Source organism: Hermetia illucens, chromosome 2, assembly GCF_905115235.1.
Source record: "Hermetia illucens chromosome 2, iHerIll2.2.curated.20191125, whole genome shotgun sequence".
Lineage (NCBI taxonomy): Eukaryota > Metazoa > Arthropoda > Insecta > Diptera > Stratiomyidae > Hermetia > Hermetia illucens.
The window spans coordinates 148560532-148585590 of record NC_051850.1 but is presented as its reverse complement, the minus strand read 5'-3'; the positions used below and the strand labels follow the sequence as shown (position 1 = coordinate 148585590).

Genomic DNA, 25059 nt, shown 5'->3' with positions numbered 1-25059 from the left:
CAATGGACTAAATGATTGTGGGGTAGAACTACTGTCAGATTCTCGGAAATTATCTAAAGTACACAGATATCTGAATGCCTTCTATAACCGCGACGCCTCCTATTCGAGCTTCCCAAGTTGATCGTGTAATTTGGTCCCATCGTCCACTCCATTAGCATCCAGTGCCCTTAACCATAACCTCGGGGCTGTGCAACGCAAAGGTGTATATAGTGCAACGGCATTTATTACGTGCACAGCGGACTTTAATCGTTTTTGGTCACATCATTAATTCACCAGGAAGATTCGTCAGATACGTCTTTCGGCTCACTTACATTGTTCGTGAGTGGCGGAGTCGTGGGAGTATGCGCAGTGGGATTCCCTTCAGATGCTGACTCTGAGCACCGAAGTGAGATAAGATAACAAATAAACAAGCATTTCTACGCTGAAATCTTCCATTTCGTAGGGGTTTTGTGAGCTAGATTGAGAGAACTTCACTGGTCCGCCGAAACACATCCAACAGCGAAAAGAGTGTATTCCGGTAAAGCAGAGACAACTGATTCTCGAGCTGCTTCCATTCTCATCACATGGGAAACGGGGTGCAATCGCACGGCTGGAGGGTGTCTGTTTTTTGCTCGACTCTCGCCGCCACAGTCGGTGTGTCCGAGATTGATTTGTACGTCGAAAATTCCGATGTGTATGCGTGACGGTATTATTTTTCCACTTCGGTGACATTGGCACATCCAAAATTTATCTTACCGAAAAGTTAAAATTTATCCGGGAAGTTCGCTAGTCGCGTTCCAATTGAACCCAATCCGCGAAGCGATTTCACATTTTTCGCAACCCGACAATTACCATGTCTCTGGAATACTCAATTCTGAACAAACCATTACTTGCACGAGCACATGAAGCAAATGGAATCACTTCCCTGATAAGTACAATATTGTCGCCATCGCAGTCGTCGAATTGCAGCGGAACGGACAGTGAGGTAGTCGGGACTACTGCATCCGAAAGTGATTCCGGCCTGGCGCTAACCAATTCATCGAGCAGTTCAAATGTAAGTGCAATTGTGAGCTATATAGGGAATGTAAGTGCAAATGGAAGTGCATCGTCGTCTCCGATGATCGACTACACGTTTGCGCGAGTGATTGAGCCGGACATGTCTCCGTTCCACTACCCCTCATCGACATCAACTCCACCCTCATCATCATCATCATCACCGTCATTACCATCATTACAAACAACGCCACCAGCAACATCTCCACAAGATAATTTCCAGGAGTTTTACAATAATTACGTTACACTGCAACCGGTCATGCCCTTCTGTAACACTTTGTCAGACGATTTCAGTGGGAAATTCGATCCGATTCCGGACGACCAGTACAGGTATTTCATCAAGTGTGATTCTCCACCCCCTCATACATAAGAGAATTAACCCACAGTTCTCAATTGTGCATTGCGCCGCCTGATTCCGAACTCCTTTTTCATTTGCTGCGAGCCAAGCGCTCTCTAATCGCTATCCCTTTTTATGACCAAACTCTATTTATTCTAATTCTGTGTTTTGATTGTGCATAAAGTCAGTACATGAACTGCCACTCAGAACATTTGTTTTTTCCCATTCTACACTTAGTTTTGTGCTCGCATGCTATTAATAGAAATTAATAAAATGTTTTTATATTTGAAGAAAACTCAATGCTAGATGTTGGAGCGATTTTCAGTTTGGCTATTTTTGGCTTGCTTTTCGCCGATTATCCTTACTCTCGCAATAATATCATAACAGGCAGTGGTTGTACTAATCGCGGTAGAGGTATTTGCCACTATTTATTACAATTATCTCACTGATTATTGAGAATAGTACTCATTAGCGGACCATGTAATGTTTCTTTCCAACAAAATGTGTCATGAACGTATGAGTGTTGAAGTTTAAAATAGAATCGTGTTGTCTTTCGCATTTAGACCATATGTTCAGTAAAATGACTTAGAAGGGATGCAGGTAGACCATTGATTGATTCTAGGAGTTTCTATATCTGTAGGTGGTACCAGGACTGTAGGTGGAGATTATTATACTGGATATAATCAGAAATGTGTATGCAGTCACCTATTTTCGGGTGGATCCTACCATCTCCTATATAGATGCAGACGTCGTAGTCTATCTTCCAGGTTGGCGAGAAATTTATTCTGCTTTTATAGTACAGTATTATATTTCGGGAAAATATCGAAACGCCGGCTATACTTCGTACCTTCAGGATAGTGTAATGGCGGTAGAGAAGAGTTTAAATCGCTATTTTCTCACATTCCTATCGTAGGCAGTCCGAACACAACCCTCGTAGATAATCTAATCCACAGAATCAACCACGTGGGAGAATCGTGAACACATGGTACTCTATTTCCATATTAGAAACTCTCCTCGGTTAAGTAACGGAATACAAAATCAATAACGCAAAAGTCCTGTGACCTTATTAGTCATTAAGCTATTAGTTTGTCAAGAAATTTTATTCCGGCATTGCCTATTGCGAATTTTTCCATGGGAAAATTAGAACAAAAACAGTTGGAAATACATCCAAGAAGCTGCTGGGTTGCGCTGTTGACTGCAACACACGCCTGCCGTATGGAGTTATGGTCCCTAAGAACTAAATAAATTTCTTAGCCGTGTAAATTCAATAAATTCATCACGGAAATAGCAACAAACATCCTTATCGCCTTTCTGGATTTGTTAATACAGGAAAAAAAAGTTAACGAATGAATTGGGCACAAAGTATATAAAACACCAACATACATTGACCAGTGTCTCAGTAAGGCCTCCAGTCTCGATGACAAAAGAGGGGCTTGACAAGATATTAACGGATCGCGCAATCTGTATTTGCCAACCAGATAATCTACAATCGGTACTTAACATCTGAAAAGTGCCTTTTACCATCCTATCCAGAAGCGAAAATAAAATGCACCAAGAATCTCAGCCAAGGTTCCCACTCGGTTAGGATGAAGAAGAAGCGTTGGAAAATCTATACTGTGGCATATTAGGATTACAGATGGAATCGGCAGAAGAGAATTTAACAAATTACTTCCAGTTGTGAAGCTGTATACATCGGGATAAAAGAACTGTGAGGAAATTGAAAACGAAGTAAAGGGATATAAATTTATGGGCTAGCAATTTGCAAAGTTCGTATCTTCTTGTTATCGAGGCTAACACAAACGCTTTATGATTAACGAAATTAAAACGTAACATCGTCTCCGTCGCTAATAGTGATTATTTTATTAAGTAAATATCGATATTTCAGGAACAACTTGTTCCCTTCTTCAGTGCACGGGTGTATACTGCTTTATGATTAGCTTCTGGAATGTGCACACTCTCCTCAACAACAGTATTGACTGCTTCTTGTCTGCTCGCTTTCTCCAACTTCCAAGATTCCGGCGATGTAAGCTGGATATACTGGGTCTAAGCGAAGTGAGATGGTGGGGCTCTGGATAGTACTCCTCTCCCTCTTGCGGCACCGTGCAATCTAAAAATCCTACTGGTAGTAGATGCGAATCTGGTGTTGGACCATTATATTACACTCATGGACCTTGGTAAAACAAATGGCATTGGATTTGGAAAAAGAGACAAGCAGAATTAAATTGAAGCTAAACATCAGTAAGACCAAGTTTTTCACAATTATAAACACCTTTTCCGTCGCTAGGCAATTATTTTTTATACCAGAAGAAGCACCGAAAATACACAAAAATGGCAAGATTTTCAGTCTGTTAGGTAGGTAGCCTGAATCCGCCTTTGCTGTTTTATCCGAAGTTTTGAAATGAAACTATCCCAACCATCATATTAAGTTGAGGCTGGTCGGCACCAACGTTCTCTTCCTCCACTGTCACTCGGAAACTCCAAATCTTCCTTAACAACTATTTCCGTCGCAGCATCGGTATACTTTGGCCCGACGCAATGTCGAATGAAGAACTTCGCTGAGGTACGAGACAGATACCTATAGACCAAGAAAACTACCTTCAGGAGGAGTAAATCGAATTTCTAGCGACACGGAATGTCATGCATTTATTCCCCGCTAGGCCCTCCGAGGCTAACTGGCGTGTGACCCTTGTGGTTTATGTATTGTTGTGTCGGGGTGTTGATGGCGCTTAGATGATTGCCGCATGCTCGCGCACCAATGCACTGCATCACATATAGGGCACTTACATCAGAAGAAAAATACGCGAAATTCTGCACGTGTAAGTGATTGAAGAAGGTCGAACATGCGCAATTCTTTTCTTCCACCATACAAATTCAAATCTTTTTGCTATGGACCTATTGATGAGGAGGTGGAAGGGGTAATGCATGAATTGCATATTGAGACAAGATGATTGTTCCACTGCTAGTTACGTCTTCCAATAAAACTTACTATCCTGTGATGGCCGGCGAGTAGATCACCCTAGAACTACTTTACGGTGTGGTGAAGTGCAGTGGAGGGAGGGTGCACGTTTCTCAGTCGTCGGGGAATTTGTAGTTGCCGTGCTAAACCCCGCACAGGGGTTTATGCCAAACTACATATATAACAGAGCAGAAATATTCTTCACTGCCAGCAACGGCAGGGTTGATTCAAGAGTATGGTAGAAATATATCATACTTCTTCTCTCACTCCTCCGTCCCTACATTCAATAAAACCGTGTGGGTCCTGTGTCCCGGTCGGACGTGAGCTACGGATGGGAGCACCACTCTAGCTTCCATATCGCCTTTGCGAATGTCTACCAGAGTTGCAGACGAAAGCTATGAGCTATGGTAAAAATACCATTCGATCACGATTCCTCATTGAATGCTTCAAAATCGTGTTAAAACACCACTTGGGCATTTGGCAATACAAAGAAGTCTCGAGTAAATATTCTTCAAATGGAGAACAATGGGAAAAGGTTTTTTTCATTGATAGGGGTAGGAATCTGAAAGGGCGCCGCGGCAGTATGATGTGATTCCCACATATATTAAAATCGTTTCCATTAGTATCCCTTTTTTATGTGAAGTTATCGTTAAATGTTGTGTGGAGAGTAGCACTGCGGAGCAATTTATTTTGAGATCTAATATTTTTTGGCTATAGTGGAATCTAATATTATCTTTAAAATGTTTCTAGAGCTGCTTCTCTGTGAACCTCTGAACAGAGTCTAGCGACAAAAACAGTGCGATTAGATGGGTTGTTAATAATGTGCTAACCGTTGTCTAGGCCTTTTGTGTTCACCTTGACATTGATTATCATTCGACAATTCAATGTGCGAGATTTCATGTTAACAATATTGTTTTTCCTGATAAGGGTCGCCACCAACTTTGTTTTGATTTGACGCCATAAATAGCTCTTCGATGACGCTACAAGCCAATTTGACTCCAGACGTCTTTGATGCATCACTTCGAGTATATTCATTAATCAAGCTTTCCTATTACATCCGTGGTCTTCTTGGTGGACAACCACCTTGCGCTTGTTCTTTCGACAACCTCTTAGGTATTCTTTATCTTATATATGTTCAACGGGTTCAGCGTAGTACATTTTTCGGAGCATAAGTAGAAGCAAGTATAACTAGCTCAATATTGAACTTTCCCATGATGGAATTTTGTTGTGTGGATATATTCTTCCGTAGTCGTACCGTGGAATCTAATATTACATTCTAACAGAGTATCCCAGTAGTATCAGTAGTAGGTAGTAGTAGTAGTAGTAGGTATCAGTGACCGCTTCGAGGAGCCTAATTGGCGCTGTGGTGTGCCATTTTGGTGCTATAAATTCCTAAGGCCGTGACTATTGTGGTGACAACAGCGGGAGCAGATTCTAGTCGGCTCAGATCTTCAGAGCCAGCCCGTGGGATTTACGAAAGATAGGACAGTCACCAGCTGCGCCCACCGAGGAATTTTGAAGAGTAGAGTCTCGTCTGGTTAGTCTGTCGGCTCGCTCATTCCCCTTTATGTTCCCATGATCGGGAAATAAGAGGAGGGTGATTTTGAGCGTGTCGCCCAGACTGTTCATTATGTCTCTGCATTGCCCCACCAGCGTGGAGAATGTTGCTGCTGAGTACAAAGCCTTAATTGCCGCTTGGTCAGAATGACAATATTATGCTTGAGGCTTGGATCATGTCCCAGGAATCGACATGCTTTCACTCTCGGCACATTATGGAAGCCCATGCGACTCGGCTACGCTCCTCATATCCGAGAATACTCCCTCTCAACTTCACAAACCATCTTTGATCCATCCATAAGGGATATGGTGACATAATCTCGCAATACTTCGTCGGTATTTCCCGGCTGGAAAGCCGGGCGTATTCTATTGAAAATTCCTAGAATTCAAGAGGTAGTTTGTTTACTGCCCGGCATCCGGAATGTGACAACACGTCAAATGTAGGCCTAGTGAAAGAAGGCGTAATGGCACATTGAGAGCATCAATCCGGCAGGACTGTAGAGCTCCAGTAGCACCTGCGCATGCGGTTCTTTGAATCATATTAAGCTTGGTTGTGTCATATTTTTTGCTCAACATCGGCCACTTCACAATAGAACTGTACGTTAGAGTAAGACAAACCAGGGATGCATACATTCAGTGCTGAGTGCTGGAACGTGTCGATGTTACCCCAGGGAGACCGTCAGTTTCCGTCAGATCGACGATCTTCATTTCCTACTCGTTAGCGGCGACGACTGGGTCCAAATTGTCATCCTGTGTTACTTTATAGTTTGGCTCTTACAGTGCCTCCTCTATGATCACAACCCAGTCGTCCATGGCGATCCAGGGGTCTTGATAATGAGCTTCTTTTTTCCATGCGGATCTACGGCAACCAGCTATGGGTGTCGTGGGAATCTCTTCATAGGGGATAATCAAGAACTTTTCACGCCTCTCCAGGCTGTGGCGTACAAATTCAGAAAACGAGATAGCATTATGTGATACCCACGGGCAGAAATGAAAACAGGGGACATATCTCCCTTTACTCCTTGACGTTCAAGAGACGCTTTTTAACAACCTGACCTCAATGTTGGTCTACTTACATGTCTGACGCCAGTTTGCCGCCAGGGCCGTTACCATTCGCCATTATCACGCTATGTGACTCCTGGCCTGGCTTGCATGCTCCGTCGGCCAGCCGTTACTGCTATTTTTCAAAAATTGCTTGGCTTCCGAGCCCGTGCAAACTCTGCTCTGGCTCTTTTAACAATAATAATCGTTGGCGCAACAATCCAATTGGATCAGGGCCTTGAAGTATGTTAGAACACTTCATTCAAGACCGTAATGGTACCCTACAGGATTACAAGACGCTATAGGAGGCAATGTGGTCAGATTATTACTCTGATTTAACTCAGGTACTCATTCACAACTGCGGCGACTGGAATACGACTTCAAATCATGATACAAATTCCACTGTTACCAGTGAGATTTGAACCCCGACGATCCAAATGACGGCCTTATGCTCTAATCGCTCTCATTTTGAGATCGGTTTCGTTTGAAGTCTGTACTTACTTAACAATCGCCTAGTATTTAACGACTTCTTTTCAGTCCCGGTTGTCAACAGTGCCATCCTCTTTATTCTTTGCAGTTTTGTTTAGAATATGGACGGCCTGATACTGGTTCTTGAACAGGACTCCAAGGGACTTCCGGTACTTCGCTGGCTCCCGGCAGCTGACGTTCTTGTCCGTCCTTGTTTTCTCGCCTTAATGTCATCAGGTTATTTGTCAAGAACAACTTGATGATCAATCTCTCCTGGTATGTTGTATGCGTTATCATTCGTCCCCAATCTGCTTCGTCGTCGGTATTAACTGTCTTGTTAAGTTTTTTCTATATTTCTGTGATGTTTCTCCACCCATATAAAACATGCCATGAAAAGTAAAGTTTGGCACTTAGTCCCCGTCTATTTATCAAAGACGTTTCGAAAACTGATCTAGACCCAGAATTATATTGAATTCGAAGCTAACAAAGCCCCATATCATGTTGCATTGTTGATAAAACGTCAATATTGATACAAGATTTAGTCGAAATTTCCTCCTGCAACTTTCTTGACTCTGTGGAAACTTATATTAATCATTTGTGCGCTACTAGGTGTCCTATTTATAGAATAAGAGAGTATCAGCTCTACATTTTATGGTATGCACTCGAAGGTGGGAGTCATAATTAATGGAAATCGTGTATAAGTCAACTTCGAAAAAACGTTTTTATCTTTTATATAAATACTATACATTGTACTATATTCCTTTTCTCGCTAAAAAAATAGATGTGGAATTATTGCGTTGCAATTGTCCACTTCTATAGTATATCCTACAAATCTCCTAGATATAGTTGGCAAATACTTCCTTTTCTCTGAATGATAGCTTCATATTTAAGCAGCTTCTGCTTAGAGTGCGCAAAATTAGAATTCTCCGATCGAACGCAAACTAAACAACAGTATCACTAAAAGAACATATTTTATTCAAATAATTCATAAACGATTCCAACAAACAATTTTTCTAGTTACATCGAATTAAAGAAAACGCCCGATGAGATTTCCCTATGTATCCGACCAGATGCCTTACAAAAAAGTGAAGGCGAACCTTCACATGCTACCGTCTCAGTTGAGGTACTCCCGTTTGTTTATCTTATTTTTGTCAATTTGTATTAATTTACTGTGATTCCATTTATAAATGCAACTAAATTTTGATTCATGTATTTTTCTTCGCTATTAATAGAAGAATAGAATTTTGCTGCAAGATCGCTCTGTCTTGGCCGCTTGATTAACTCTACGTATTTGCATAGATTTATTGCATTATTGAATCTGTAATTTATTTCAACCTAGTTTAAGTCTATTTGCTAGAATAAGTTCATTAGATTCTGCCGAGGCTTGAGACGCTTATTGCCAAGCAAAAAGTGCTGTAAATATGCTAAAAAGGGTAATAATGTCTATTAGAAAATGTAAGAGTTTTTGCTTCCTATTTGAATATTTGGCAGTTACTCGTATGTGGATGGCTTTTCAATATAAATCAAGAGCTGGATTCTAGCATTTTGTTTTCTAGGTCATTAGATGTGTCCAATTTATTGGTCTAGATTAGAAATTCATGAAATAAGAAATTTTGATGAACATTTGATGTCATCTCTTCTTTTGAATAGCGCCAGGAAGCTTTGCTTTCAATAACGTTATTTCGTCATTCACTCTGTGGATTGTACCAGCGTCTTCCTTCTTTTTATCTTTTATTTCAAATCATCTAATTTTAACTTCAAATGAAGTTGGTACACATCTACCACTTTTTTTTCTTCAAATAAATTCTAGCAGATGCGATAATTTTGCTTGTATACAAAAATTAATCAACAAAGTTCTCTGCGTGATTGGACAATTTTATTGGATATCTACGACAGAATACAAGCAGCGGTGTCAAGATAACTACAATCAATTGACAAAGTTCATGCGTAACAATTGAAAGGCTAGGATATTGAGATCGAGAGGACGTCGAAATATTAGCAGAAAGTGATTATAACTTCATATACAAGTTGAAGTATAATCCCACGGTTAGTAATACGAATCAAGTGCAGTACATTGACTTTCTTCTGTCAGTAGTTGTGGGAATAATAACTCCATCCAACTAGTGTATTAAAATTAAACTTTTTCTCGACTATAAACTGTAAAGACTCCTCCAATATAATGGCTTGAAGATGCCAAGACGGGGTGGCGACCCCAAAGGCCGCGCCTCATGAACTCCTGGTGCAGGAGAAGCATTGATTGAGGATGTGATTGGTCGTGGAATTTAATTGGAGTTCGCACCACTCGGAGCTTCAAGGCTGCACATGCACGGTCGTGTTTTAGGTCGCAATGCGGACCCACGCATCGGTTTAAGAGCACGTGCAGGTTTGTAAAATGACACGCGACGAACTGAAATGTTCAAAGGAGCCCCCCTCCCTCCTAGCAAATAAACAAACTTTGGTTCGTTGGTACTCGACTAATGGTTTAACCCTAAACGTCAGAAAGTGTCACTCTATGTGCTACTCCTTAAAATCCTCACCCATTTCTCTCTCCTACTATTTTAACAGACATTCCTTATCCTGCTTAAATTCCACTCAAGACCTCGGAGTTACTTTCGGCAATAAGCTCCGCTTTGACACCCATTGCCTCGAAGTCACCAATCGAGCAGCAAAATTGTCAGGTTTTATACTTCGCTCCTCCTGTGATTTTGCTTCCATCCAATCCTCCTTAGCTTTCTTCAATTCCCTCGTGAGGAATACCCTCGAATACTGCTCCGTGATCTGGTCACCCTCCCGTAACTGTTATTGTCTTGTCCTTGAAAATGTGCAACGTAAATTCATCCGTTCACTTTTCTTTAGAAAAGCTTCGCTCGTGTGGACTATCCCACCCGCCTCCGCTTTCTGAACCTTCTCTTCCTACAACAGGGTAGATCCTATCTGGATCTATGCACATTTTTTAAACTTTCCTCGGGTCTGATGGACTGCTCTGCCGCTAACGACATCACCTGCCGTCCTGCGTCTTATAACACACGTAGCGCATACATTATCAACGTGCCTTTCGCAAAGCTCGAAGTCTACTTCTATTCCCTGATTTCTAGACTTTGCCGAAATTACAACACACAACAGCTTGGTCCCTTTAACTTCTCTACTTTAAGTAGCTTTAAGCGTAGGATAAGATTTTTGCTTTCTCCTCCTGAGGACAATAAGTAATTGGAGTTTGCTGTTTGTTGTCCGTTAAATTTAATAAATAAATAGGCAAAAAAATGCGTGCCGACGGAATAATTCGGGGAAACTTCAATATTTGCGCGCTGCCCTTCACGGTAAATTTCGCCAAATTGTTAGGTTTTTGGAATAGTTCTTCCCTTTCCCTCCGGTCCCTCAAGATCACCAATCTCAGCATGTCATTACAAAATCCAATCTGGTTTCATTTCGGCTTCCTGTGCATTCTTTCTCTAGGTTTCTAGGAAATGTTTAAGGCTTAGGAGCAAGATTTTCTGCATTGGAAATCTTTGTATTATTGGACGAATAAGGCCCCAGCTTAAGCACCATGTAAAAATATAATGGGATATCATGTTCCTCATTGTAGTTTCTTCGTTTTTTTCTTCAACCTTTGTCCCGTTCACAACCGGGGTCGGCTCCTCGTGATCGGTTTTGCCATTTTGTTCTATCAAATGCCTAATCTGGGTACAAGCGCGAGGTTTTTAAATCTCCATCCAGCGTATGAGGCAACCGTTGTTTCGGCCGTCCTTTTGGTCGCTTACCATCGACTTCGATGTTCAGACCAATCTTGGCGAGTGGATTCCTGTTAGCGCGAATTATGTGACCATACCATCGAAGACGCCTCTCTCGCAGTTTTTCAACGATCATTGCATCTCCATATTGATCGTAGATATCCTCATTTTGGATGTGATCAAAACGTGTTACGTCACTAGTCCAACGCAACACCTTCGTCTCCATTACCGCAAGACGCTGATCATTGTCTTTTATAGTCGGCCAACATTCAAAACCACAGAAAGCGACAGGACGGACGACATTGCGGTAAATTTAAGATTTAAGACGTTCGTTGATACGTCGATCACAAAGAACCCCAGTTGTGGAGCTCCACTTTATCCAGGTTGCGTTAATGCGTGAAGCTATTTCATAATGCAGTTCTCCATTGGCTGTTAGCATTGACCCGGGATGTTTAAATCGCTCAGTTCTGGGTAGGTCGTTGCCGCTGACAGTGATTGTGTCCGTTCCATGGGATCGGTCGTCAAAAACTCAGTTTTATTCAGATTCAATCTGAAACCGTGGTGCATGAAGCGATAATTTTTGCTATTAGACTTCCCAGATGATCAACAACAGAGACACAAAGTGGTTTTGATACACCCGCCACATTTCGAACTACTATTCGGATCGTGGTAGAAATTTGGTAGAAAGGTATTAACTGTGAACCCTCACGCATATAGTGAGTTACATCCTTTTACGTCGAATTTAAGGGGAGTCCCCATCTATGCAAAAGGGGGGTGTAAATTTTTTTTATCAAATACCCCACATATCAAATTAAAGGTCTCGGTTACTAGTTTTCGATGCTGACATTTGTTGGAAAGGTGGGGAGTGCGGGGGACTGAAAGTGATCATTTCTTTAACGGACCCATTCTCAGAAACTATCCAACCGAAAAATCTGAAAAAAATCAGGAGGGTGCCACTATATGGTGCCTTGGCTTTGAAATATCCTTCATACCGCCACCTGTTCAAATAAGGTTAATAATAGTACATTACTATAATTTTTAGCAATTGACTGGAAAACCCCCCTTAAGTTCATCCTAGAATCACAATTTTGCAGCAATATAGGCTACAGCGTAGAACATGATCCTACCAAATTTAGTGAAAGTCGCACTATTACTACTAAAATTATAATAGGTCAAAGTTGTCGCTTCTTTGCAAATTCAAGACTTTGAATGTCAATATCACTTGAAAGTGGATATTTTCACATAATATATGCATATATTACGTGCTACATACTAATGGGGCAAATGGACACTGAAATCCCTTTATAAAAGATATACACAAAACCTTTCATACCTGAAGCGTCTAGCTTCCGGTTTCCCGATTTGTCATTCATTTTTTCTTGAGAACGCGTTTTGTCAGACAAAGCTCAATCTTTTTCAAATGTCTCTGGTCTACGACCGTAAAGGTTGATTTGTGAGATTGTGGGTTTTTTGTAATTTGAAAGTTTTGAATCTGAGCTACTTTTGTGAGATACATTGCACTCTTCGTGCTGATATGTTCATCTTGGCAATCATTTTCCCGCCACTTTGACGTGAATTTCCTCAATTCTTGCCTTCACTTTCCGAATCATTCCTGGAGTCATGACTGATAGGAAATGAAAAAAGTCGTTTATTCTTTTACAACCGAAAATTTGAACATGGAAAAGGTGTTCATGAAATTGGTCCTGAAAATATTGATGAGCAACAGGGCATGCGAATGCGCCGGTGCCAAGAAATTTGTGAAATTGATCTTAATCTTAACGTTACGGAGACAAAAAGGCGGAGTTTCATGTTTATTGTCTTATTTGACGTTGGAACCATTGTCTACCACGAGTCCGTGTCTATCGAAAAATTTGAAAAAAATGGTTGCTGTATATAGTGTCTATCACATTTTGGAAATCTTTGGCAGACCCCTTTAAGTTTTTTCTACAACTATAACACCATACTTTCTCCCATTTACTGCGTAATATTCGTAAATGTCCCATAAATAAGCCCATCATTTTTATATGTCATTTGAAAGCTAACATAACCGGGCAACTTTTGCCAACATTGTTGGTTTGTATCTTCAAACGTTTATAATATAGCGTTTTGAAATTTGGATGCAAAATCGATTTTCAAATCTTCTTCAAGTTTGACGATGATCTTTGCTGTTATCAAAATATCCATTTATACAAAACTTTATGTAATTTGCGAAAATGTTATCAAATATGGGATTGAATAAATGGGGGAGTTGAAAATTGCGATTTTGTTGATTAGGGGAAGTTTTTTGACACTATTCACGAAAAACGCTACAACTCTGTAACGGTAAAAAACAGAGTGGCTGTTTCATGGAAGAATTTTCCTATACCAAGTGGTGCAACCCATCATTAAAATTTCTAACATCATCAACGGGATATCCTGAATAGTTCTCGGTAAAGAACGAACTTTTTAAAGCCTGAATTGCTCTTTATGCCCCTCGGTACGGTGTTTATTACCAATCGATGTTTATGGGCTGCATAATTTTGGAAATATTCATGAAATTGGTAAAATTGGACTCTATGTAGGAACTTTCATCAAACTTTGCAAATCATGCGGGCCCTCTTCAAATTACTTGATTGATATACAGACTTCTGCTGAAGTGCCTCTATTTCGGGCCATCCTTTTTCCAACGTTTATCTCTTAGAAACAGTATACCGGAAGCCAGATATGTCCTTTTTCAGCGCGACTCCCCCTTAATTCAGAAATAAGACATCTAATTTCTGAAATAAAGTACCTGCAAAATCAAGAGATATTTAGTATGAAATCAAAATTTTATTTCTACTTCAACACTTTATTTTCGGTTCAGAGAAAAACAGAAACAATTTTTACTTCAGCACGTGAAGGGAGGATTGTGATGAGTGATAAATATTTTGTACGTGATTTTCAATTGTTAAAACGCAATATCTTCATCGTTAAGAATTAAAAAAAAAATCAGAGTATTATCAAATTGGTCGAAATAATCTTCCATCACTAATTTCTCATTGGATATATACTCGCTCATTGGTAATTTTCAAGGTTTAATTGGTATATTAAAGTATGCATTGTGTGGCCCCTCAACCGTCGATAGTATCGTATATACTGCTACCTTCTGGATCAAACTGATAACCATTGTCGTAAGCGCCTGTAGGAGATTGGATGTACTGTGCTCAATATGCTATCGTGCTAACTATATGCGTTATCACCCACAGACATACAAGTATAATAGATACCATTAAACACGTTTTGAGCAGTGGTAATGAAACTCATTACCCGAAAGAGGGGAGGGTAGCAAACATATTTAATAAACCATGGGAATAGGAAATTATTTGCTTTTACTTGCTATACCTTTATATGTATTCTTGTATATTGCTATCCCTCCAATGAAAAGCTATAAGTCAAAAACAACGGGCATTCTCTAAAATCTTTCGTTATAAAAAAATCTGATTTCCAAATAGAAATATTTTCTTAATCCTTTGTCAATAAAATTTGTAAATACCGAAATGATGCTTAATTGTTCCCAAAAGGTTCAATGGTTACAACACCAGGCTTTCACAACAGAATGCTTCTGTTCAAAACTATCTGGGAGCAGAGAGGTTTGTATTGTAGGATGTTGAACATCGACTCAGTTAGAAAAGAACACCTATGTCGCAATCAGGGTAACCTCCTAGAAATGAACTGCCCTGGAACACAACGCCTCAAAATTTGGGTTTCAAAACTATAACTGTAACCATTGATTTTATTCTTGCCCTGTTTCGTTGTGAGGTCGGCTTGTTTGGATCATTTGCTTACCACAGTGTGCAGGGCACTACACATTGATTGTTTTGTGTAATAGTATTCACGGCAAGAAGAAGTACAGATCAGCCACGCGAGCATCTGAGCTACAGCAAGCGCGTATGGGATTCTCTTCCAACAAAAACCTCCGTCGGTCTCTCCAGCCCTAGCTCTGCGGGACTATCATTTAGGTATTACTTTGAACTGCCCTCCTTACTTTCTCCAGTAGCTCATTTTGAATTTTTACAGTTGTGGGTCTGCAACTATATTATCCGGGTTTGCGCTCCTTCCCAGCGCTTGGTTCAAGTTTCTTCTTCACATCGCAAACCTTCGGCAGTGAAACATCATATGCTTTGCATCCTCCGGTATGAAACGGTGCTGATACCGCATGGTAGCAGTGAGTCAAGTCACTCCCTAATGCTCTTCGAAGACTCATGCTATCTGCATTGTCAGAGACTATGCGAATGTGACCACGCCATATCTCCCTGTTCTGTGTGCTACTCTATAGGTTTTGCATGATACAAAACACTCCTTTTTTCGCTAGAATGTTGACTGAGATCATGTCCGCCACCGCCATTACTACCATCAGCCGGTAAACGGAAGTTACCTGCCCATGCTGGCGTTCCGGCAAGCCTTTGCCGCTTTTGACGATGGGTAATAATCAGTTGTAGATGACTGCATCATCTTTCTGATTGTATCCAACAGGTAAGTCGACCGATATGATGCTGGTTCGCCATCTGAAGATCGGTTTGGGAAACAACTAAAACTTTTGCTTTTCCACTGGGCAGGGCACGCCACCAAAGTGTAAGTGAAAAGATTGGGCCTCGTATTCACTGTCAGTTTCAAAGTTCTATTAGGATGCTATCTAAACTTGCGTCCTTTTGTCACTGATCCTCCAACGTATTCCCGGAGCTCCACCTCAGTAAATCGAGGGAACTCGCATTCGTTTACCTGGACTACGTCTGCCTTCCGCTATGTTGGTGGAGAGATTGGCAATAACTTTTTTCACCCACGCATCTTCGCACAACTGTTTGAACCAGTTTCTTTTGTGATTCGCGTCTTTTAAGCGGTCCTACAGTTGCCTGTGCTGTATCGCTGCGTCTCAAAAATTTGTGAATTCATTGTTCGACCAGTATTTCGGTTGCTTAGTAAGGAGCAGTCGCCCTCTGGGTATAGTATCATCGCATGCATCCACCACCCATTAGTCTGCGAAACTTTTTTCTATGGCCATACCATTCAGGGATATGTCGGGCTCGAGTGCTCCAGAGATCGTGACCTATTCGAAAAATTTCAGCGTCCACCCATGCAACCTACCTGGCATTTTTAAGAGTTCGATTCGCCATTGAAATCCATGCAAATTAATTGGTGGTTGTTGCGGATATAGTCCTCAATAACTTGCCAACCAACTGCTCTGACTAAAGCCGCTCTCACATATGTCGGGTCAATTGTAGATCTTAGGTCTTTCCGCTGAAAGCGTTAAGTCCGAAGATTTTCGAGTACCACGTCTAGCTCCATGAAGGCTTCAAGCAGAACACGACCTCTTACATTCGTTGTCCGACTGCCCGTTTCAAGAGCCTACGTATTAAAATCTCCTGCTATGACTTTCAGCCCACGTATTCTGGCGTCCCATGCCAGAACTCAACATTTGCTTATAATTGGCAAGTGTAACGCTGGCGAGCATAGCAGCTGTATAGGTGGATTCCTTCCATTTTCACTCTGATGAATCCTACCTCTGGGTGCTCCATTATTCCTTGGAAGGCGTATTCAATGCAAGTCGACAGCGCTACTTGACCCATTTTATCCTTGATCCAAATGCTACAACCGTGATTTCAATCATGTGCCATTTGTCAATTTTAGTTTGTTTTGTATCAATATAATTTTCGATTTGCGTTGAATCTTTTCCTGTATCCGTGCAGCTACTGTTGCTTACAATGTGCAAATGGTCCAAACCCTCCCTACCTATGCACAGTGTACAATTTCGGCTAGCGCCATGGTCTTTGTTGATATGGTTCTCCGCTCCATATTTCCTGCATTGTTTCGATTGGTCATACGCACGCCATCTTCTCCAGGCTTTTATATCCTCTATGTGGGGGTCCACATCAAAGAACGTCTCAAATTTAAAATTGACCACAATGTCGTCCGTCCAGTCGCTCTCTATGGTTCTGAGTGTTGGCCGACTATAAAAGACAATGAACGGCGTCTTGCGGTAATGGAGACGAAGATGCTACGTTGGACTAGTTGCGTCACACGTTTAGATCATATCCGAAATGAGGATATCCATGATCGTTATGGGGTTGCACCGATCGTAGAAAAGTTGCGAGAGTATGGTCACGCAATTCGTGCCAACCAGAATTCACTTGCCAAGATTGGTCTGAACATCGAAGTCGATGGTAAACGACGAAAAGGCAACGGTGGCTTGATACACTAGATGGGGATTTGAAAGCCTCGAGATTGCACCCAGATCAGGCATTCGATAGAGCCAAATGGCGAAGCCGATCACGACGAGCCGACCCCGCTTGTGAAGGGGACAAAGGCTGAAGAAAAAAGATGTGGGGGTCCACTCCTTTTCCCGGGAAATGCGCCTACGTGATTTTCCCTGGTAGTTTCAGTCATCCTCCTTACTTGCCCCACTTTTTTGGGAGTTGAGCCCTTCTCTCCCTCGGGGGTTTGCTGCTCTGTTGTATCCTTCAACCGCTCCTCTCTCGTGTTTTGAATGGGCGTCATTTTTTCATCGTGGGACTTGTGTTTGAAACCTAATGCGAATTATTAGGGCTTTTATATTCTGATGAACATTCGAGGGTTCCTTGATAAATCCGCAAAGCTCCATGATTTTGTTACCCAGTTCGATAAAGGCAGCCCCAATTGATCACTGCATTTTACGTCGCTCAGGTAGATAGGCTATACTCTCCACTGTTTCCGTTTCTGCTCGTAAGCGTGGGGATCTACGAAGAATCGAGCTTTTTCTAAACAGGTCCATCGATAGAACTAGTTCTACTCCCTACCCCGCAGTTAAGAGCTATACATTCATCAGTCATTCTGCATAACTCCTTCGTCCGCAATACTCTCGAGTATGCTCAGTAGCATGATGTCCTTACCATTATTGCGAATATCATGGAATTGAATCCCTTAACAGAATCTTTCCTTTTTGACTTATATTCTCTCTCTTACGTTTCTCAATATGTCGTCTCTTCAACACCGCAGATCTCTAACTAATGCATGCGTCCTTTATAAACAATGCCTTTCGTTAATCAACAGTTGTTTGATCTCCAAGATTCATTTCCGAGACTTTTTAGATGGCATACGCACCGCTAACGTTTTCAAGATGCCTTCTGCGGAGCTCTTGTCCTGCTTTTACGTTCCCGGGTCAAGAATGTTATGTGGATATAACCGCTTGCAACTTTGTTCTTTGCCTTCATAATTTGGTTTGTTTGAAGATTCTCTGTTTACTGTACATTTGAATCAAATAAATAAATAAACTTGGTTCACTAAGGTTTCAAAGAATTGTGAATGTCTATGTCAAGGATACGCTCTAAAATTTCCCTGGTACGAGATAATAGCTAAATCGAAAGATAGTTTGAACATTTTTATGAGTTTATCACGCCAACGTTCGTTTATCGAGGAATTTGTGATACAGGTATTATTTCTTGCGAGCCTTCATTTGGATACCGTCATTGTAAACCCTGGCGTCGTAACCGGGCTTGCCACGTCTTCTTTTTTTACCATAGATATTGTCTTCAAAGATTTTCTGGACCGGATCATTACCATCAATACGAAATTAGTGGCTCACCAACTGCAACCTATTGAGCCGGAAAATAAAATTTTTTGTTTGGGAATGAGTTGTCCTGAACACACGATTTACTTCATGGTGAGCTGCGCTACTTTGTGAAGCAATTCGCTTATTTTGTTTAGTGCAGGGATCCCTCTTTTATTTGGCATGTGCCCAATACTTTCAAAAGTTGTTTGTTTTTTGGCTTGGTCGGTTTCGATCGCAGAGTACAGGGGCCAAAAATTGTTCAAAGGATTCTTCTCACGAACGCGGCTAGTAGTTCGCAATTTTTCTTGCTAAGAATCCAAATCCTCGATGCTGTTGTTTCTTTGGTTTCTAGTGCTGACTTTGCTACCATGTACTTCGCTTTGCCCTCATTAATGAGCAGGCTAAAATCTCGCGCCGCCTGCTCGTTCTGGATGAATGCATTTTGTAAATTTCGGATTGTGGTTTCCATTAATGTTAATATCGTCAGCATAGGCGAGTAGTTGGGTGGAGTTGAAGAAGATGGTGCCTCTCACATTCACATCCGTACCACAGATCAGTTTTTCCAGGGAAACGTTTCCAGGACATTCTGAGTGAATGGGGACTATCCCGCCTAACAAGAAGAGGCAGAGAATATCTAATAGATGGTCTCTATAATTAGTGCACTGCATGATATCCCCTTTTTGTGTATAGGCCAGATAATCCCTCGTTGCCAGCCATCAAGTATTGACTCGCTGTCCTGAACTTTGAGCATCAGTTGATGAACCACTTGGTGTAGTTGGTCATCTCCATATAATCAGTTCGGCTGCAATTCCATCCATGATTTTTAAGCCGACCGATTGCACGGACTGTTTCTTTCACACTTGATGATAATAGCATTTGTCCGCCGTCTTCAGTTCACTGGACCTCTAACTCATCGACATTTTGGTTGTTGAACAGTTCATCAAGGAACTCAACTCATCGCTTCAATATATCCATACGGTCGAAAATCAAATGTTCCTCTTTGTCTGGACAGAATGAGCATCGACGTGTATAACATAAGGCTTCATCCTGCTGACTTGTTGGCAAAACTTCCACATTTGGTGGAGTAACACCCTGTATTTCTCGAGTTCACAGACTTGTTGGTTCACCCAGGCTTCTTTTTCCTGTCTGTAAAGTCGCTTCTCCACTCGATAGAATTCGTCATAGGTGTATGCGCGTGCCTTCATTCTTTGAGAATTCAGCATTGCTTCGTTCCGACTTCGATTGTAACAGGGACCAAATATATTTGTGACCAAATCAATGATAACGTTTTTCAGGTGGTGTGTGAAGAGTTAGTAAGATCACTTCATCTTATTTTTTGCGATGTCGAATTCCTCATTCCGATGCCGTTACCTTTGTGGATTCCTTGATATGACCATTGAGGTCGCAAACATACTCGTCGACAGCTATGTTGTACATTTATATATCAAAGATTTGCCAGAAATCGTCTTTCTGGCTTTTAGGTGTCCTGTCTTCGCGCCACTTTGAATTTGTGAGCTTCCAAAGTAGAAAAGTGTATTGTTTTGCTGCGTTAATGGCCTACTTCGAAACCCTTGGCTCTAAATCATCAAGTTCCTTGTAGACTGCAGATGTTGATGTGTCCCCTTCTGGAGAGGACTTGCAAATTCCACCGCTTTACCGCGTACTAATACTAAGCATACTCTTCTTTCTCTTTTGGTCAGGTGAAGTTCACCTATGCCATTACATAAAAGAATTTTTGCCATTTCTCGTTATTTCCGAGGCAGCTCTGGTGGGCCCGCTAGAAAAGCCCAAGGCACTTAGTAAGATGCTTGTTTAAGGTGTCATTGTACTTATCATACTATTTAATGGAAGGATAATTAGGTATAAATTGCCATTCCATTTCGGTTCCATAGTTAGCCGCAACACTACGACAGAATAAACAAATCGTTTAGTAGCCAATTAGCAGGCTTAACACCAATTTAAGTACATTAAAATAACTCGCTAAAAATGTTTAAAAACACATGAATTTAGCTTCCTCAATGAAGAAATATCAATAGACAATCATATCAAATCTAGACTCAGATAATTCACAAAGACATTCTGTCCAAATTCGAACTGATAAGATTACATTCAACTGCAAACCATAAATAGCTGCAGTGAATAATAAAATCAGTTGCGAACGTGTCCTTGGTGTAGAAACCAAATAATATATTTGAATAAGGATGGTTTAAAGAGAATAACATCGAGAAGAGGCTGCCGAAGTATCCCGATATCCTTTAATTGAGGGATAACATCGTGATTAACAGATGTGACGCGGGAATATTTGTTGATCTGTACATTTTCACTAGCAAACATATTCACAGCAAACCAAAAAAAACTTTTGTAGGCGTTGTGAGATGCGAGCATGAGTGTGTGCAATTTAACATAAACTTGTGAAATTTAGAGTAACTTTGATGAGAGTGAATTGCTTCAATTCCAAAAGTGTGCATTATTAACTCAATAGTTCACGAAACAATTTCAATAGGGTGGAGAGCCGCAGATACTGGCGCGGTACAGATGCAATTACGAAAATTGCACACGAAGTTACAGTACCATTGGGAACCTGCGAACGCATCTGAAGACACACAGAGGTAGTACAATTTGTTTGATCAGTGAATTCAGGTGACGTAAACAATACTTAATATATTCCAGGTGAATATCGATTTAAGTGCACGGAGGACGGGTGTGGCAAAGCATTTCTAACGTCCTACAGTTTGAAAATACACATTCGGGTACATACGAAAGTGAAACCCTATGAGTGCGCCGTATGTGGAAAGGCTTTTAATACGCGATACAGGTATTTATCTTATATCTACTGAAAGTTGATTGCTAATCTAACAATCTCATTTTGTAGATTGCGTGCTCATTTGAGACTCCATAATGGGGAAACGTTCAATTGCAGTGAATGCCAAAAATTCTTCACAACCCTCAGCGACTTGAAAAAGCACACGCGCACCCACACTCAAGAGCGTCCTTATAAGTAAGATCAGGAAGATATTTTCTACCAGAATTTTTGTCTTATCACGTTTAACCTTTAGGTGTCGCCAAGATGGTTGTGGAAAAGCATTTACAGCATCACATCATCTAAAAACTCATACAAGGACTCATACCGGTGAACGTCCTTATCCGTGTCAGGAAAACAGCTGTCTTAAAGCTTTCAGCACGTCGCATAGTTTAAAATCACACACGAAAACACACTTCAAACAATCAAGCAGAAAGAACAAACAATCGGCCCAAGGAAGCTTCTCTCAAAGCGAAAGTGAAAATAGCAATGATACGAAAGATTTAAAAGCGGATGATATTAGTACAGAAACAGAAGATTCATACAAAAGTGACCAACTATCCTCAGAAAAAATCGACGTTAGCAGCTTGATTTTTTCGGAAAACAACGACTCTGCCGTTATCATAAAACAAGAGGATGGAAAGTCCGCGTTTGCAGGCTTGAATAACATTACAGGAACAGAAAGTTTCATAAACAGTCATTTGGCAGATGAAAGCTTTATGAATCCTAGTGAGATATCGCCCACAACAGAAGCTCTAAAAGTTACTAACATGAAGCAAGAACCAATGGATTTTGTTCAATCAGAAGATAATATTGCTTACGAAACTTCGATGAATTTACAACCAATGATCGTTGAAACTCAATTGAGCGAAACAACACACACGTTCCAGGCAAATCTTCCCTCCGTTGATCAAGCTGCAAATGTGCCTTCTAATTTGATTCTAAATGCCATCAACGCAGAGAATGTAAACTACCTCAATATTAGCAACATAACTGCCACGGCCGCAAATATTATGAATGTAAACAACGGGCAACAATCCGCGGAATGTGTAGAAAACCCATTAACCAATCATCTGCCGCCCACTGCGACTTACAACCCTCCGATCATGCCTTTGGAGCCAATGATAGTTGAACGACAAACGCAATTGCCAGAAACTTCGCAAGCACTACAACTGGCTATGGCATCAGAAGTTGAAATTCCAACACCATGGTTCGATGTAGCAGTGTTGGCTTCAAAGCCGTTGATTCCCACTGCTCCAGTGACCCCCGCCTGTGTTGCACTTCCAACTGAAATCACAACATTTGTCAATTTACAAGCGAATACGGGCACTCCTGAAAATGACTATATTTCTCCTAACCCCGTTCCAGCAAATGTAGACGTTACTCAAAATTTCCCGGTACAAGAAACAACTAATGAATCAATTGAGAATGAATTTAGACAAAGTTACTACGATATATTTGCTTCCTTAGGGTCCAGTCCATCATCTTCGCAGTCAATTTTGCAAGGAGTTAGCACGAATGAAGTATTCAACAACGACGATGCAAACATTGATGATTTATTGAACGAGGGAACCGGATATACCGCAGGATCACAGGACATAGAAACAGAGTCATTGCTGAATGAATTGCTTCTGACAATCGATAATGCCCATAAAAACTGTCAACACACTGTACAAAATGGACAGAGCGAAACACCAACTGCAAGAGGCCCCACTCCCCTTGCTGAAAAGCAAATCGTTCCGAATGTAAGCACACCCGCGAGAAGCTCGAGTGCTGTTTCTGGACAACAAAATTCTCCTAAAACATTAAAAGATATTACAGCAGAAGCAGACATATGTCGATGTACGAATTGCAAGTGCGACAAGGAAATGGGTTGTGTGGGTGGCTGCAATCAAAGTAATCCATGCACAAAGTCTAAAATCCAACAACAGAAGAATCAACCATTCAAAGTCCCTCCACGGAAAGTGCAACGATCAACTTCTTCTTCGTGCTGTAAAAAGAGGGCATCTCCAACACCAAAGAAAGTCACAAGCTCTTGTTCTTGTAATATGCCCACGCAAGAGCGGGTATCATCGCCTGTATGTTGCGGTCAAATAGAGGAAGTCACCTGTTGCAATTCGGAAGCAGAAATTCCTCCGAAAAGCTCAGCCGAACGAAAAATCGATGACGTGGCCGCTTTGTTAGAAAACATAGTATCCTCAACAGAGTCTCCTTGCTGTAAAACTCCAGCTGAACCACCTAAAAGAGAGAGGGAACCTCATGTACATCGAAGTTGCGGTCCTGCAGTTAGCAATAGTTCAGCGAAATCAACAACAAAACGAAGTGGCGGTGCGTGTACGTGCAAAAGTCCCATGGAGGGTGTTGCAAACGGTTGTTGCGTTGTGATTTGCTTAAAAACGTTAGAGGCTTTGAAAAATGTGCTGACCAGAAGAAGCATCAATTTGATTCGGTGCTCCGGAGCCGGGGGTGTTGCTTGATTGTTTAGGTTGCAACTGAATACCGGAATTCTTGCTGTATGTTTTCAACTTCGGATGCACACAATTTAGTATTATTCAGATAGTGTGCTTTTTGGTGTGAAGCAGAAGGCATAATTCGTCATAAATGGTGCCTTGGTCTACATAGAAAAGAACCTTCAAGTCAACAAACAAGATAAGCTTACCTCCAATTAAAAATTATTTAATATTCAAAAGTACGGGGTCTGTCCAAAAAGTATCCAACATGCATATCTCGTAGCGTGCTAGCATTATTCTACCTCATCGGGCTGGTGGTGTATCCACTTCCTAAAGCAGTCCTGAAATTGAGTTTTTGGAATTTACCATCGAACCTGTGTCTTTTGAGCGGTATTTTTTTTCAAATTTGGAACTAACTAAAAGTAATAGGGAAGGGAACCCAATTGTTTTATAATTTCGATGTAATATTCCTTATTAATAGTCTGGTCCCTCGGTTCATATTTGTGATGCACAATGCCTTCATATTTAAAAAAAAAAACAATCAGCATTGTTCCGTGGTTTTTCTTCGGTCGTGTTTCAGAAGGTTCGACTGTAAAGGCTGAACCCAGGATTCATTGCCAATAATAATCTTTTAATATCTTCATGATAAAAAACGTAACTTTTTCCCCTCCTACAATTTGTTTTATTTGCTCATATACACGTATTTCGGGAGCTTCGCAGTCCATTCGTCAGTGCTTTAGCTAATAAATTATTGGCCGGGAAACGTGGGCTGCAGGGTGGGAGAGCTGCTTTCTTTCATGAATTTTACGGGCTGACTCTGAAGATCCGAGCCGGCTGGACTTTGCCTCCCTGCTTCCATAGCAACAGACACGGTCTTAGGAGTTTGTGGCATCATAACGGCGAACCAAAGCGCTAATTGGGCTCCTCAGAGCGGGCACTGATACCTACCTACCTACCTGTCACTGCTGATCTAACCGTATTGGACTGTCGTCTTTCACCATATCCTTGTTTTGGGTACTCTTGAAACGTCATAATGAGTCGTTTTGTCTGTCCTATATAAATTAGCAGTTACTGCAACTTAGTTTGCATACGCATCATCTGCAACTGAGTATTTTTATGTAAAATTTTTCCATAAATGTTTTTAATAACA

At 41.1% G+C, this 25059-nt stretch overlaps 1 protein-coding gene across 2 annotated transcripts; it reads left to right on the top strand.

The window, feature by feature from the left end:
* On the top strand, nucleotides 1-25059 carry LOC119647451. 2 transcript variants are annotated; one of them, XM_038048380.1, is made up of 6 exons: nucleotides 1-385; nucleotides 443-1033; nucleotides 21163-21268; nucleotides 21330-21474; nucleotides 21532-21657; nucleotides 21716-25059. In XM_038048380.1, the coding sequence occupies exons 2-6, from the start codon at nucleotides 833-835 to the stop codon at nucleotides 23934-23936; spliced, it is 2799 nt and encodes a 932-aa protein (XP_037904308.1). In that variant the 5' UTR covers nucleotides 1-385; nucleotides 443-832; the 3' UTR covers nucleotides 23937-25059. The 2 variants fall into 2 exon arrangements, with proteins under 2 accessions (XP_037904308.1, XP_037904307.1); XM_038048379.1 differs by lacking the exons at nucleotides 1-385; nucleotides 443-1033 and adding exons at nucleotides 1053-1362; nucleotides 8409-8514.

Excerpts from the sequence above, each read along its gene's own strand:
- LOC119647451 (XM_038048379.1), top strand. The coding sequence starts at position 1,097 with ATGATCGACTACACGTTTGCGCGAGTGATTGAGCCGGACATGTCTCCG. Across the intron at positions 8,515-21,162 it reads ATGCTACCGTCTCAGTTGAG|GGTGGAGAGCCGCAGATACT; the intron begins GTACTCCCGTTT and ends CAATTTCAATAG. Across the intron at positions 21,269-21,329 it reads GCATCTGAAGACACACAGAG|GTGAATATCGATTTAAGTGC; the intron begins GTAGTACAATTT and ends AATATATTCCAG.